Source organism: Triticum aestivum, chromosome 7A, assembly GCF_018294505.1.
Source record: "Triticum aestivum cultivar Chinese Spring chromosome 7A, IWGSC CS RefSeq v2.1, whole genome shotgun sequence".
NCBI lineage: Eukaryota > Viridiplantae > Streptophyta > Magnoliopsida > Poales > Poaceae > Triticum > Triticum aestivum.
Window position 1 is genome coordinate 20,160,824 of NC_057812.1, and position 16,876 is coordinate 20,177,699.

The window sequence follows — 16,876 nt, forward strand, 5'->3', positions numbered from 1 at the left end:
GTACTCGCAAGCAAGGAGCTACACTACATATGCATGGGTATCAAATGGAATAAGGGTATCATATGTGGACTGAACTGCAGAATGCTAGAATAAGAGGGGGATAACTAATCCTTTCGAAGACTACGCTTCTGGCAGCCTCCGTCTTGCAGCATGTAGAAGAGAGTAGACTGAAGTCCTCCAAGTAGCATCGCATAGCATAATCCTACCCGGCGATCCCCTCCTCAATGCCCTGTTAGAGAGCGACCACCGGGTTGTATCTGGCACTTGGAAGGGTGTGTTTTATTAAGTATCCGGTTCTAGTTGTCATAAGGTCAAGGTACAACTCCAAGTCGTCCTGTTATCGAAGATCACGGCTATTCGAATAGATTAACTTCCCTGCAGGGGTGCACCACATAACCCAACACGCTCGATCCCATTTGGCCGGACACACTTTCCTGGGTCATGCCCGGCCTCGGAAGATCAACACGTCGCAGCCCCACCTAGACCAACAGAGAGGTCAGCACGCCGGTCTAAACCTAAGCGCCCAGGGGTCTGGGCCCATCACCCTTAGCACACATGCACGTTGCATGGGCGGCCGGAAGCAGACCTAGCCTAGTAGGCGTTCCAGTCCAATCCAGCGCGCGCCGCTCCGTTGCTGACGTCACGAAGGCTTCGGCTGATACCACGACGTCGAGTGCCCATAACTGTCCCCGCGTAGATGGTTAGTGTGTATAGGCCAGTAGCCAGACTCAGATCAAATACCAAGATCTCGTTAAACGTGTTAAGTATCTGCGAACGCCGACCAGGGCCAGGCCCACCTCTCTCCTAGGTGGTCTCAACCTGCCCTGTCGCTCCGCCTCAAAGTAACAGTCGGGGGCCGTCGGGAACCCAGGCCCACCACTACCTGGATGGAGCCACCTGCCCCTTCAGCCCCCATCTCCGAACAGTATCACAGGTAAGGTAACTGTGTAAAGTATATTGTATATGCCCGTGATCACCTCCCGAAGTGATCACGGCCCAGTAGTATAGCATGGCAGACGGGCAAGAGTGTAGGGCCACTGATGGAACACTAGCATCCTATACTAAGCAGTAGGATAGCAGGTAATGGTAACAACAGTAGTAGCAAGGACAGGCTATGCATCAGGATAGGAATAACGGAAAGCAGTAACATGCTACACTACTCTAATGCAAGCAGTATAGAGGAGAGTAGGCGATATCTGGTGATCAAGGGGGGCTTGCCTGGTTGCTCAGACAAGAAGGAGGGGTCGTCGGTGACGTAGTCGACCACAGGGGCATCAGCATCGTCATGGGATCTACCGGAGAGAAGAGGGGGGAGAAACAGTAAATACATAGCAAGCAAGTGCATAACAGGATAACAGGCAGAGCTAGACGTGTTCTAACGCGGTATGAGGTGATACCGATGAAGGGGAAAACATCCGGGAAAGTATTCCCGGTGTTTCATGTTTTCGGGCAGAGGAGCCGGAGGGGGAAAGTTGTGGGTTCGATAGGTTAGGGATGCGTGGCGGACGAACGGGCTATGTTTCCGGTTTCGTCTCGTCGCTCTGAGCAACTTTCATGTACAAAATATTTTAATCCGAGTTACGGATTAAAAGATATGATTTTCTAAAGATTTTATTAATTTCTGGAATTTAATTAATTCAAAAATGAATTAATGACATTAGCATGATGTCATGCTGACATCACCAGTCAAGAGAGTTGACCGGTCAACCTGACCAGTGGGTCCCACTGGTCAGCGACACATTTTAATTAAACAGATTAATTAAACAGATTAATTAAACAGGTTAATTAATCTTAATTGGTTAATTTAATCAGAATTAATTAAGTTAATTAATTAGTTAGTTAATTAATTAATTAGTTTTATTATTCATTATCACATTTTATTATTATTTTTATTCTCTCTCTTTTTTTATTAAAACGTTCTGGGGTTGGGGCCCCCATGTCATTGGCCCCGGGGGGCCTTGCGGGTTTCGGGCGCATGGCCGCGCGGTTGTCGCCCGAACGGGCGCGGGCGCAACGGTGCCCAGGACCCGCTCTTTCGGGCGCACCACAGGGGCGGGCGGAGCCGGCAGATCGCCAGAGCAGGGGGGTTGGTGACCACGGCGGGGCTCGCCGGGCGCCAACCGGGCGGAGGACGGGGATTGCGACGGCGCACGGGACAGGGGTGGACGGAGGAAGGAGCGGGCTCGGCAGGGGCGCCGCTTTGACTGGAGCAGCAGCAGCGGCCAAGGGACGGCGCTGGCGTGGGCGCAGGGCGGCGACAGGGGGGCCGCGGGGCGCGTTGAGGGAAGAGGCAAAGCATCGGCGCGACCGGGTCACGTGGTGCACGTGACGAAGTGCGGGACAGAGAAGAGGGGAGGGGCGAGGCGGAGCTCACATCGAGGAGCAGGGATGGGGCAATGGGCTCGGGGGAGTTCGGGGAGGTCGACGGGGACGACGTGCGTAGAAGGGGAATTCCGGCGGCGTCCGCGACGCTTCGGGCAACGGAGTCGGGGTCGAGGCGGCGATGGCGGGGCGGCGCCGGGAGGAAGCTGAGGCCGATCGGGGAGGAGGGGTGGACGGGGTGGCGTCGTGTGGCGGTGGGGCGGTCCGGCGTGTGGCGGGACAGCACCGGGCGCGGGGCGGCGTCGAGCGGCGACGGCCTCCTCTGGATCCCGATCCAGATCGGGAGAGAGGAGGGGGGGTGTCGTGGGGAGAGTGGGGTGTGCGGTTGTGGGCTAGGGTTTCGGGGGTGTGGGTGGATAAGCGAGTGAGGGGGGAGTGGGTGGCCGGTTGGGCCAGGTGGGGCGGCCGGGTGGCCTGGTGGCCTGCTGGGCCAAGGCCCAGGGGGCCTTTCTTCTATTTTTTTAGTTTGCTTTTGTTTTGTTTATCTTTTTAATCATTCTTTTCTGCTTTTTTTAGTTCCTAATTATTTTAGTTTTAATAAAATACCAAAATGGCACCTAAATTTATGTTACCAATTATATCACAACCACAAAAGTTTCCTCCCAGAATAATATAGTTTAGTATTTTACAAAATATAAAAGGCATTTAATTAATGGTTTTAGCTACTGATTTAATTAGTTTAGTGCATTTAAACATTTTATAAAGACTTGGTTTCTCCACCAATATATCTTATGAATTATTTTTCACAATAAGGACATTTTAGTTTTGACTTTTGAAAACTTTAATTGTTTGACTTGTTCTTGAATTTGGATTTTGAATCAGTTTTGAACTAACGCGGGATTAGTAACAGTGACCGCGGTGACGTGGCATCATTAACAGTGGGTTACTGTAGCTTGATTATCCGGGCGTCACACATAATGTGCACAATATGATCAAGGAGTTGATCACGGGATGATGTGTTACGGAACGAGTAAAAGAGACTTGCCGGTAACGAGATTGAACAAGGTATCGGGATACCGACGATCGAATCTCGGGCAAGTATCGTACCGATGGACAAAGGGAATTGCATACGGGATTGATTAAGTCCTTGACATCGTGGTTCATCCGATGAGATCATCGAGGAGCATGTGGGAGCCAACATGGGTATCCAGATCCCGCTGTTGGTTATTGGCCGGAGAGTCGTCTCGGTCATGTCTACGTGTCTCCCCAACCCGTAGGGTCTACACACTTAAGGTTCGGTGACGCTAGGGTTATAGAGATATTAGTATGCGGCAACCCGAATGTTGTTCGGAGTCTCGGATGAGATCCCGGACGTCACGAGGAGTTCCGAAATGGTCCGGAGGTAAAGAATTATATATAGGAAGTGCTATTTCGGCCATCGGGACAAGTTTCGGGGTCACCGGTATTGTACCGGGACCACCGAAAGGGTTCCGAGGGTCCATCGGGTGGGGCCACGTGCCCCGGGGGGCCACATGGGCTGTAGGGGTGTGCGCCTTGGCCTATATGGGCCAAGGGCACCAGCCCCAAGAGGCCCATGCGCCAAGAGATAAGGAAAGGAAGAGTCCTAAAGGGGGAAGGCACCTCCTAGGTGCCTTGGGGAGGAGGGACTCCTCCCTAGCCGCACCCTTCCTTGGAGGAAGGGCCAAGGCTGCGCCCCCACCCCCTTCTCCCTTGGCCCTATATATAGTGGGGGGAAGGGAGGGCAGCCCAACCTAAGCCCTGGCGCCTCCCTCTCCCTCCCGTGACACATCTCCCTCCTCCCGCAGCGCTTGGCGAAGCCCTGTTGGAATCCCGCTACTTCCACCACCACGCCGTCGTGCTGCTGGATCTCCATCAACCTCTCCTTCCCCTTGCTGGATCAAGAAGGAGGAGACGTCGCTGCTCCGTACGTGTGTTGAACGCGGAGGTGCCGTCCGTTCGGCACTAGGATCTCCGGTGATTTGGATCACGACGAGTACGACTCCTTCAACTCCGTTCTCTTGAGTGCTTCCGCTTAGCGATCTATAAGGGTATGTAGATGCACTCTCCTTCCCCTCGTTGCTGGTCTCTCCATAGATAGATCTTGGTGACACGTAGGAAAATTTTGAATTTCTGCTACGTCCCCCAACACACTTTTTCCTGACCAGGACAGCTAGGTGAGACCTTACGGAGAAAGCTATAATTTTCTATTTAGGTAGGTCTGCTCGGCTGTCTGGTCGCTCGTGCGAGCCGCTTCTTCTTTTTCTGAGAGAGCGCTTGGTGCTGCGATCGGGCGCCTGTGCGCCACCCAGCCACGTCTTTTTTTGTTTCTTCCATTGCAATGCACACTTCGTTCTGGAATTTAATATATTGAGACTAATTTGGTGTTCGAGATATTTAATAGTATATGTTTCTATAGTCTTGTCAAATTTAAACAAGATTGAGTTGAGACAAATCCAGAACTTCAACTATTCTGAAACCTAAAATGCTACGCTTACGGGGCTGGGGTTACAGAATGAAGTTACGGGACGACGTGTGCCAATAAGCTAGTTGAAACAAAGGGAGTAACTAGGTAGGCCACTTGTGATTTATTCTGTTCTACTCGACTACGGAGGCAAAGGCAGTACAAGTACAATAACTAGCTTACTGAAACTACAGAGCACCGACTGATCGATGGAGCTACGTAAGTTGCCCTAGTAGTTCTTGATGCTGCCGTTGACGTCTACGTTGACGTTGGCCACGTCGACGGCGGCGGGACTCTCCACGTCCTCCATCTCCTCCTCCCGGACGAACACCGCCTGGTCCAGCACCGACGCCGTCCCGCCCACGCCTCCGTACAGGTGTTGTGGTGGGGCGGGATGCGCGCCGCCGCCGTGGGTGTCAGCGTCAGCGTCGGCATCGGCATCGGCGGGGACGAAGGCGACCGTGTCCTGGTCGGCCGAAGACGCCACTGACCCCTCCGTGGCACCTCCGAATAGGTGCGGTGGAGCGGCAGCCGAGCCGCCGCCGTGAGAATCGGCGCCGGCGGGGACGAAGACACCAGTGTCCTGGTCGGGCACCCACGACGCGTCCTCGCCGCCGTCAAGCGCTCCGCCGATGGTCTCGTCCGGCAGCACCGTGGCGACGTGCTCCTCCTCGCCCTGGAGCACCTCGACGTTCTTGCGGTTGAGCGCCGCCTCCACCTGCGCCCCCGTCATCGCCCCCGCTGCGGCGCAGCTGCATGCAATCGCCCTTTTCGTCGGATAAAGACGCGCAAAAATCTCCGCTTTATTCCACTAGCGATGCTTTTCGCATGATGTTTTCAACATCTTTTTCTGTCCTGTTCCCTCCATTAAAATAATATAAGATGCAAGTCTTTTAAAAGATTTTAGTATGGACTACATATGCATGCAGGGGCGGAATTGGGCGTGGAGCAACTGGGGCTATAGCCCCAGGCGTGGCCCAGGTCGCAACTATGGATCCAGCAGGAATTTTTAGTGTATGTATGCACTTACAAAGCCCAGCCTCAGACATGCACATACGGTCCCAGGCCCCAGCCCATATACGACTAAGAGAGCTCTCCATCGGCACCAGCCCACCATGCACGATCGCTCCGAAAAGGAATCCCGATCATCTCGCATTCTCGCTTGATCCCTATCTCCAGGATACATGACGCAGGCTCGCTCTCTCGCTTTCCATCGTCTGGCCAGATCGATACAAAAAGACCTCGCTCATGTTGCGCCGCCAATTCCCCTCAACCGATCGACTCGACGGGCAGGACGTCTGAACCTGCGCGTCTGCAGCCGGCGGCCGGCGTTCGGAACCTTGGATCATCTCGCGTCATTGGAGGTTGGAGGAGGCGAGGAGCCCATCGAGCCGTTCTATTATGCTCCATCTCCTCGACCGGCTGGATATTGTATCATCTACTTTTTTTCCCTAGTTCCTTTGTATCAGACAAAATTAAGGACTTAAGATCTTAAAATCGTATTACTTTAGTTAAAAACCCACAAGTTCTTGTTTTGCAAAATTTCACATGAAAATTGATATAGTCCATGTCCAGTGTCTTGATTTCAAATATTTGATTTATGTTCGAAAGCTCCAGGTCCTTCTACTCTTGCTGGTGAAAAAACAATGACCTCAGAGGAACAAAGTCTTCATTAATTTGGTACCAACATTTCCAATGATGCACTTTATTAAATTGTTTACATGTTTTATCAAATTTGTTCTCATGGTAATAATGAATTCATATTTCATTGTTAACGCGGATTTATGGTGTACTTCAAACATGCATTAGTATGTGTGTTATTTGTAAAAAAAATTATAGCCACTTAGTTTAAGCCCTAGGCTTTCAGAAATCCTGGCTCCGCCTCTGTATGCATGTGCATAGACGTAGTTTAGAGTGTAGATTCAGCATTTTATTCGTATTTAGTACATCATATAATCTCTAAAACGACTTATATTTAGAAACGGAGGGAGTATTACATTTTTCAAAGTCAAATGTGTGTATGAATGTATGCTTAGCATTTAAAATTTGTTCACAAACAGTATAATTCTATCTTTCTAATGCACTTTAACGTAAAAAAATGATTCTGTCTCGTTGCACGGTTATCAAGATCAATAACATTTAATACATGGTCTTCTCATTTTCTACATGCACTTATCTTATTGAGGTGGGGTAATTAAAGAGAAAAGAGATGATGGCTTGCATCTTTCTAATGTACTCCCTCCGTTCCAAATTACTTGTCGCAGATATGGATGTATCTAGATGTATTTTAGTTCTAGATACATCCATTTCTGCGACGAGTAATTTGGAACGGAGGGAGTATTTTTTTTTACTTTATACTATAATCTGTGCTAAAATTTCTATATTTACACGTATTCATGGACGGAAGGAGCATGCTTGATCAAGTTTTCTCAAAAAATAATAATATCTATAATATCAAATTTATAGGATTAGATCCTTCATGAATAGTATATTCATATTTATTTTATTTGTATTGCGGATGTTGATATTGTAATCTATAATCTTGGTCAGACATATACTCCCATGTTTCTAAATATAAGCCCTTTTAGAGGTTTCGAACTACATAGGATATATATAGACTTATTTTAGAGTGTAGATTCGCTCATTTTACTCCGTATGTAGTCCATATTGGAATTTATAAAAAAAGCTTATATGTAGGATGTGAGGGGGTATATATTTGGCTTTCACACAAACTGATGCACCTAATATTCTGAATGGAGAAAATATAATAAACACACTGGACCCTGCCGATTAAAAACCCAAAAAATGAATTTTGAGAAATGAGAACACATATACCAATTTTTTTTTAAATCTAACCGACTAAACTTCAGTCGTATATTCAACATATTTGCATCTATAAGCTTTAGGGCATACTATCCGATTTCATTGGTTACTTCACCATGACACATTCTATCGAAGAACATAAGCGAGGAGCAAATATACATAATACACATCAAAGGTATTTGAAATCATCATTTGTACCTCCACAAATTAGCGAGGAGCACCACATTTAAGTTGATAAAGTAAGCCTAGGAATCCGCGAGTACCCCTAGATTTGAGTGAAGTGCATGTGAGACAAATATATTAAACACAAGTGTGGAGCCCACTCCACATGTTTAAGTTTAACAAATCTCTCTCGATGTAGATAACTCTTGGAGATCAGGGTAACTAAAACTTAATATTTAAAAGAAGACAACTAAACAGGGTAAATACAAATCGAGAATGAGAAATATATATACATGTGGCTCTAATGGACCCTAACCCATCACTATATTTTTCAACTATATATATATATATAGGAAAATGAGTTGGTACTCCTAGGAGTACATACTCCCACGTCCGATTCAACCTCCCGTGCGACCCACACCACGCCTCGCCTCCTGTTCGACCCACGGCGTGCCTCCTCATAAAACTAGATAATTATTGTCGGAACAAATTCCTTTTTTATAGGGATACCGAACGTCACCCTTGAAGCTAATCTCATCGATCTATTATTCTCGCTCATGCCTCGCTCAGACGGCGGCTGACCTAATTCTTGTAGCTTCGTCGCCGCCGACGGTGGCTCGCTGCATGCATCGGCATGGAACAAGATGACGCCCCCGGTTTTGCCCAGCAGGTCTCCGACGTCGTGCGCTCTCCACCGGCCACTCCCCCCGTCAGAATCAGCCACAACTCACACGAGGTACGCTGCTTATCATCGATCTATGCATGTGCATATTCTATCGGTCCAAGTCTGAACTTTCCACGAGCAAAGCAAATATCTCTCTTCCTTGTTTTGTTGTTCAGTATGTAGACTAGTTGTAGTTGAATCTGTACAATTTTGCTCGCAGGGTCTACACTCCCAGCCATACACGCCCAGGAAAGGCACCTTGTCACGCAGCGCGTCTCGTGTCATTGATAAATACCGCCGCAAGAGAGCCACAAATAAGTCGACAAAAGGCAATGCAACTAGCACCAGAATAAATTCAAGATGCCAACCAAAGTGTGTCGTTACTTTGATTAACAGTTTTGATGACATGAAAAAGGATCTTGTCCGTCAAACAGGGCTTCACGACATCCTTCAGCTGAAGTTAACTAAAGTTAACAGACAGTATGGCGCATGGCTTCTGAGCAAGATTGATGTTGATTCATGTGCCATCGTAGCTGATCTTCATAAAGTGATCCCCTTCTCTGCGAGGGACGTTAACTCAGTCTTGGGTGTACCATGCAGCGGGAGAACCATTGAGACGTGTAACCAAGATGAGGTAGAACGGAATAAGAGGATTCTTTGTGATATTTTTGAGGTTCCACACTTTTCACAGGTTACTGTTAAGTTTTTGGAGGCCATTCTTAATAAACAATATTCATATCCGATGAGCTTAAAGGACCAACGATCGTTCAAGGCGGCATTTGTCCTTTATGTCATGACAAAGTTCTTGGCTCCGCAATCACTAGCAAACTACATTTCCACAAGGTATATCAGCGTAGTAGCTGATATTGACAATATCTCGTCATACAACTGGGCACAATTCATCGTCGACGACCTCATGAATTCTGCCAGCTTGATGCCCAAACGATTTCATAATTCTTCTCAAGTATCAATTAACGGGTGTATACTATTCCTCCAGGTGTGTGTTCACATTATAATCACATTTTCCTTCGTACGACCCTGCACTATTACACACCATGTACCTAATTCCAGATAGTATATACCTTCCACTAAGCACATACCTACTTTCTTACTAGCTTTATCAAACCACTGTTTCCTACAGACAATCTACCTGGACCATATTGCGCCATCAAATAACGATGTCAACTATGAAACCAGTCCTAGGATTGCGGCATTCGATGATGACCTCGTCACCCGCATTATCATGAATGACATGAAGTGCAAACACAACATTGGGTTCCCTTTCCCTCAGTTTGGGAAGCTCCAGGTCGGCTATGTTTTAATCAATTTAATTGCCAAATTATCATCAATTTTTGTACTAATTATTTTATTTTTTGTTAGCTCACGAAACCACAAAGTATTTACTCCCGTGCACCAAAAGAGGGCTCTCAAGAAAATCATCATTCGACTCCGAGCGCAACCATTAACCAACCATGTGTGTCCAACATTTCAGAATACTTGCAGACGCGTTTCAAGTCAACTAAATTACGGTCGATATATGGAGAAGAGGTAACAATTTATTTTTGATGCTCTGACTAAAATAAAGTCACACCAAGCACTCATCGCACATTAATGTTCACATAATTTGTTTTTCAGGCTTCTTCTTCCATTAAGGATGCAATCTCCAGTGCTGAAGGACAATTTTCATCTATTTTGCAAGATACTTCAGATTTTGAAAACTTTTTAGATAATCCAGTAGCCATTGAAGCAACTCAAAAACTTAACAAAATTCTGGTTACTACTGTTTTCAATTCGATAAAAATTGCAGTAAGGGCCACCCTTTGTAATGTTCTTTCGGACAACCACAATAGGTCCGGCGGTCTGGGCAGTCACGGTGCACTTCCTTCGAACCCCACATCAGGTACATCTCAACATATCCTCATCCATACATATCGTATATACCTCTGGCAACTACATTCATATGTATCAATTCTACATAGCTAATCTAGTTACTCAACCTTAACTCACCCAGTAGTACTTCAACCACCATTCTAAATCTGTTATATTTCTCTGTTTTCAGGCCTTACCCCAACATCCTTCAGCAAGGATACTGCTTCACCATGCCAACATACAAGTACGCCTGACAGGGATCATCCACAACTGGCTTCTCAAGGCAACATTGGTTCATGTAGCACAACAAGTAATAGGTACAACAATCTAGCATCCCGCACTCCACCAACAACTCATAATGCTTCTGGTAATTTTTCTTTCCCATTGTACTTTTTTCCACAACTTCATATGTTACAATTCCTAACTAATCCTTCTGTTCGTACCAGCCTCACCAAGCAAGCAGAAATCGTCAATCTCCCCAGCATCCGCTGCTCGCCTGGCACAAGAGTGGACCGTCGCACTAAGTGCGGAGGATACCAATGGAGATGAACAACAACGTAGATACATAGTAGAAAACCCACCATCCCACCTTCTAAGAGATAAAAACACCCGAAAAATAAATCAAAACAAGAAACTTTTGTCCCCCTTTCAGACCAAGCAATGCTCAATAACACGTACTGATACGCGGGTAGCCCGCTCAACTTATTCGTACATTCAAGAAATATCAAATGAAGCCTTGTTGGAGTGAGTATTAGTACAAAAGTTTCAATTTCTCAATGCACTTCTTTTCTGACATTTAACTAATATTATTCTGCTCTCATCACCAGTGAAGTATGGCTTCAAAATTCTTGTCCGTTCAACATCTCCATAAAGTTACGCACTCTCCAGCAATCAATTGCACGCGGTGGCTGGATGGATACTGACTGCTTAAATTTTGCGATCCGCAAAATGTTCTTGGATGACGTGGATCGGTTCGAGGGAACAAACTATTTGGGATGGAGACACTTCATAAACCTCGACTTTGCAGTAAGCCTTTCTCTACAACACGATCACTCATTCCATTATTTCATCCATGCTTAGTTTGTAATGTGGCTGTAGAGCTATGCCTTGGCGGGGGGTGAATTCTGGGTTCCAGAGCACCAGCTAGGACACTTCATTGGAACACACATACGTTATGACGTTTCGCAAAGCCATCATGTATCAACATATACTGTACTGTGCGCCACTTTTATATGCTATGAGCTATCTAATTTCATGGTCTCATTTTCCTTTCCAGATACTCATACCACTTCATCTAGTTAATCACTATGCGTTGTATGCATTCGACATGGAGAACAAGAAAATATCGATACTTGACTCGCTCAGTGCACTAGGCCCCTTCAACGAATCAAGAATATCTAGACATAACAAGACATGTCACACCATAGCATATCATCTCGCCGAGTGCATGAGATTAGCTTTTCCTGGATGGGATGAGGACATACCTAGCTGGGGTATTGAGGTCGTAGAGAACATACCAGAACAACAAAACTTGTAAGTTCCCTTTGATTCAGTTGGTTTTTTGAGTCGCCATCGCCAATTAATATAACATTCACGAACTACCAGGGATGATTGCGATTTTCTTGTATTGAACTTCGTGCGCAACTGGAATGGCCTCCGTCTAATTAATTTCATAAGCAAGGTAACTATTTTCCTCAGTACTTACACAAACATGGCAACTATTACTGGCACAACAAGCTCAACCTCTTCATCATCAACTTATAATGCAGGATTCTAACGACTTAAGGTGCACTTTTCTACTGGACTTGCTGACGTTCAAGACAAATGAAGCTTCTCTTCCAGATTGGGTTAAACTCCAGCTCAGCCAGCTTAGGGATTAGACTAGTAGACAACATTATCCGCAAACATTTCCCTATAGATTTTCTTCATTCGTAGCCAGCCACACTGTACTTTGCTTAACTATGTCATTGTATTTGCATATTCTCCTTACTTTCAGAAATGAATATCAATCTCTATCATCTTACTTTATTCTCTGTGTTTTTCACTATATATATCATTTTATTCAACAGTAACATACTTCCCGATCCTTGATAACAAATGACATACTACAAGTTTCTAAAAACATTACATACTCCAGTCCAGACAGTATATACCATTTCACTTCATCATACCCATTTCTATCAATGGAAACATACTTCAAAATTTACGGCTCACTACTATGTACACGTACCACAAAACCATTTACGACCAAAGAAAAATTGCACGATTAGACTAGTAGACAACATTATCCGCAAACATTTCCCTATAGATTTTCTTCATTCGTAGCCAGCCACACTGTACTTTGCTTAACTATGTCATTGTATTTGCATATTCTCCTTACTTTCAGAAATGAATATCAATCTCTATCATCTTACTTTATTCTCTGTGTTTTTCACTATATATACCATTTTATTCAACAGTAACATACTTCCCGATCCTTGATAACAAACGACATACTACAAGTTTCCAAAAAAGAGTACATAGTCCAGTCCAGACAGTATATACCATTTCACTTCATCATACCCATTTCTATCAATGGAAACATACTTCAAAATTTACGGCTCACTACTGTCTACACGTACCACAAAACCATTTACGACCAAAGAAAAATTGCACGAACATCCATTTGCACAAATTGTGCCGACTACATATAGAAATACTCATAACCAGTACCATTAATGTATGAAAAACTGTTCTCGCAAACTCCTGCAGTAACAGTGCAAACCAATGAAGGCTAGAATAAAGACATGTTCCAGAATCCGCAACACATGGTCCTTACAACCTATTTAGTCACAACTATAACAAAAAAAATAAAACCCACTAAACGCAACTATTCCTTGTAAACATACTTCCTCTTGTACGTGGATGGCTTCCCACATGTCGTCTTATTATGTCCCGGGTCACCACATTCTCCACAATACCTAATGATGTCAGACTCTTTCTTCCCAGAAGCATCTCCACCTTGCTTTGTGCTATCACTGTTGCCACCCACTTTCTTACCACTCTTCTTTGTACTAGCTACTTCCCCACCAGTTTTCCATCTTGTAGTTTTTGGCCTGCCTCTTGGACGATTCTTAACAGGTGGCAAAATATCTTCCATACTCACCCCTTCCTCGAATGGGCCTTCACTGACTTCATGGACATGGGGAGTACTATCTCCTTCTCCTGGCGTTCTATCACCATCAGCTGTTGTACGATCATGCGTCTGATTATGTACCTCACCCTCAACTTCTGCCCCTTCCAGAATAGCCTGCTCTTCCTCCAGACAGACCTTTCTTAGTTTTTCCACCAATTGAGATAGGTCTTCCATGGCCACCTTGTAAGCCTTCATGTATTTGTTACCAAGACGATTTACCTCCTCTGATGTCGTATGGAGCACCAGATGCCTGTACGTCTGAGAAGCAGCGGCATCAACATCATCTTTGTAACTCTCCAGGAATGAAGGCACACGGTCTCTAGCATCCTTCGTCCATCGCTTCAAGACATACTGCTCTGGGATCTCAGCGCAACCATCATGTATCAGGACCTACAAAAACAACGACGAATCATTATATGATTACATACTCAGTGTGTCCTCAATTTACCTCACAATATCATTACAGTGACATTTATCGACGACACTATGGTAAGCATATGGTTATGGTGATAAGGTACTTACACTAAGCACATGACAACACAGTATACCCTTGTGCTCGAACATCTTACATACACACGAAAATGTCATGCTTTCAAGGTCTGCATACACTTCATAATGGTGCCGTCGCCAGATGTTCCTAGAAAAAACCCCACTACGTACTATTTTAAAGACACTCTCCTCATCAGTCGCGACGACCTTGAAGGACAAACTTTCCGATAGCTGCTCCACAAATAAGTTGAATACACCACGAGTATATACCTTTGAAGCATGTCTTTCCAATGGTGATCTAGTCTTCATAACAACTTTGTCCTGCAAGCTCAGTTGTATCACAATGTATTACTATGATAAATTGGTAAACTAAAAATGGAACTAACAAAATTTTTACTTACGTGTTTAGTATGAAATCCCTCATAATCTTCCATCTGTAATCTGTCTATGAAGAATCTCTCGTACTTCTTTACGAAACCATTCATCGAAGAGGCCGGCATAACAAACCTTTTCAAGACATAATTAACTGACTCGCTCCTCTGTGTAGTTGTCATTCCAGCATAGAACAACTGCCCAAAATAAGGAAATGCCCACTTTTCCCTGATATCCCACATCTGCTTCAGATACACAAAATCTTCCAGCTTATACTTGGAAATTAATTCTTTCCATGCCCCCTCAAACTCATCTACTGTCAACATCTGAGTTAACACCCTATGAAAGTCTTCTTTGAATGTTTCTCTAGTGCTGTAGATATTTCCACAATTTTCCCTCACCTTCTTAAGTATATGCCACTTGCAAACACGATGAGACGCTTTTGGAAAAACTTTTTTAATAGAGGCGGCCATCTGTTGGCAATTATCTGTCACAAAAGCCAAGGTACTCAGTACAACAAAGTAACATATATAGACTCTACAATAACATAACAAACTTACCGGTAAGTATGCACTGCGGCTCCTTTCCATTCATGCACTTCCTGAACGTAGAGAACAACCAATTGAAAGACTCAACTGTCTCATCTCTAAGCAATGCACACCCAAACAATATGCTCTGAAAATGATTATTCACTCCTACGAACGGAGCAAATGGCATGTTGTAACTATTAGTCTTATATGTAGTATCAAACGTCACAACATCGCCAAAGGCCTGAAAATTCCTCCTTGATACAGCATGAGACCAGAATATATTCTTCACACGGCATGCCTTGTCAACCTGCACACTATAGAAAAAATTGCTGGAATTGCTCTGCAACTCTTTGAAAAGATCAAGGGTCAGCTCTACATCTTCACTGCACTCATCCCTCTTGATAGCATAAGCTAGCCTGTCCATCATCCTACGTGAGAACGGGACCATTGAAGCTCCTCCACAAAACCCTGACAATAAATCGTACATGTTGGTCGACCTCATACCGCTATCCACCATGTCTGCAATGACATGTCTAGTCCCCTCATCAATTTGATTATGTGACTTGTAATTCTTAGTCACACCAATTGCCTCCTTAAGCTCATGGTTATGGTCCTCTACAAACTTAGTCACTGTCCACGACCCCTCACCAGTTGGTCTATTAATCCTCAACATAGCGCCACACCCAACACGCACTGAAGGTTTTTTGTCTTAGGATTTTTTCCCTACAAAATAAAAATTAAAAAATGGATAGTTATACCACATTGTCAAACCAATATGGTCAGTCCCAAAGTATTATTATGTTACTACTTACCTAATGCGAACAACAAAATTCCCGCATAGTCAATTTCTTCGAGGCACTAAAACGCAGCTTCGACAGTCGAATTCCAAAACCCATCCGCACAGCATAGATGTTGTACAGATTGAAAGCATCTCTTTCAGTCATGAAACTTTGTCCCACCTTAGGAACAAGCATCGCTGGATCCGCGTATTCAGGTGGGAGATCAAGTAATCCTTCTTCATCTTCTACCACAACCCTGACGTGGTATACAAAAAATACAAAAAATTTAATAATCAACCAACTATATACTACAGACAATTAAATCTGTCAAGGAGTATGTACTACAAAAAGAAGGTATGTACTCATCACACAGAAAAGAAGTACATACTAATCATGGAACGAAGTGCCCAAAAAATGAGGTATATAATAATCATAAATAACAGGAGTATGTACTAATAAAAACAAATGAGTATATTCCTAAATAAAAATGAAGTATATACTCCTAAATAAAAATGAAGTATATACTCCTAAATAAAAATGATCAGTCGCACTGAAAAAAGTGAACGGAGTATGCAGACAGAAATAACGTATGAACTGCTACTTACAATCACCACTCATACCTCTCGAGTGGGACGTCCGTATGATCCATTGCCGCTGGAAATCCTTCAGTGGAATATGATAAATACTAATTTATTATACTGGGTGTAGGGATCTCTTATTATCATTTGATTCCACTGAAGGATTTCCAGCGGCAATGGATCATACGGACGTCCCACTCGAGAGGTATGAGTGGTGATTGTAAGTAGCAGTTCATACGTTATTTCTGTCTGCATACTCCGTTCACTTTTTTCAGTGCGACTGATAATTTTTATTTAGGAGTATATACTTCATTTTTATTTAGGAGTATATACTTCATTTTTATTTAGGAATATACTCATTTGTTTTTATTAGTACATACTCCTGTTATTTATGATTATTATATACCTCATTTTTTGGGCACTTCGTTCCATGATTAGTATGTACTTCTTTTCTGTGTGATGAGTACATACCTTCTTTTTGTAGTACATACTCCTTGACAGATTTAATTGTCTGTAATATATAGTTGGTTGATTATTAAATTTTTTGTATTTTTTGTATACCACGTCAGGGTTGTGGTAGAAGATGAAGAAGGATTACTTGATCTCCCACCTGAATACGCGGATCCAGCGA

At 44.3% G+C, this 16,876-nt stretch overlaps 1 protein-coding gene across 1 annotated transcript; it reads right to left on the reverse strand.

Annotated features, from left to right (window-relative positions):
• Positions 1–5,033: 5,033 nt before the first annotated feature.
• Positions 5,034–8,415, reverse strand: LOC123152847 (uncharacterized). Its single transcript, XM_044572258.1, has 3 exons — positions 8,372–8,415; positions 5,345–5,556; positions 5,034–5,215 (listed from the first exon to the last, which is right to left on the reverse strand). The coding sequence occupies exons 1-3, from the start codon at positions 8,413–8,415 to the stop codon at positions 5,034–5,036; spliced, it is 438 nt and encodes a 145-aa protein (XP_044428193.1).
• Between the last annotated feature and the right edge of the window lie 8,461 nt (positions 8,416–16,876).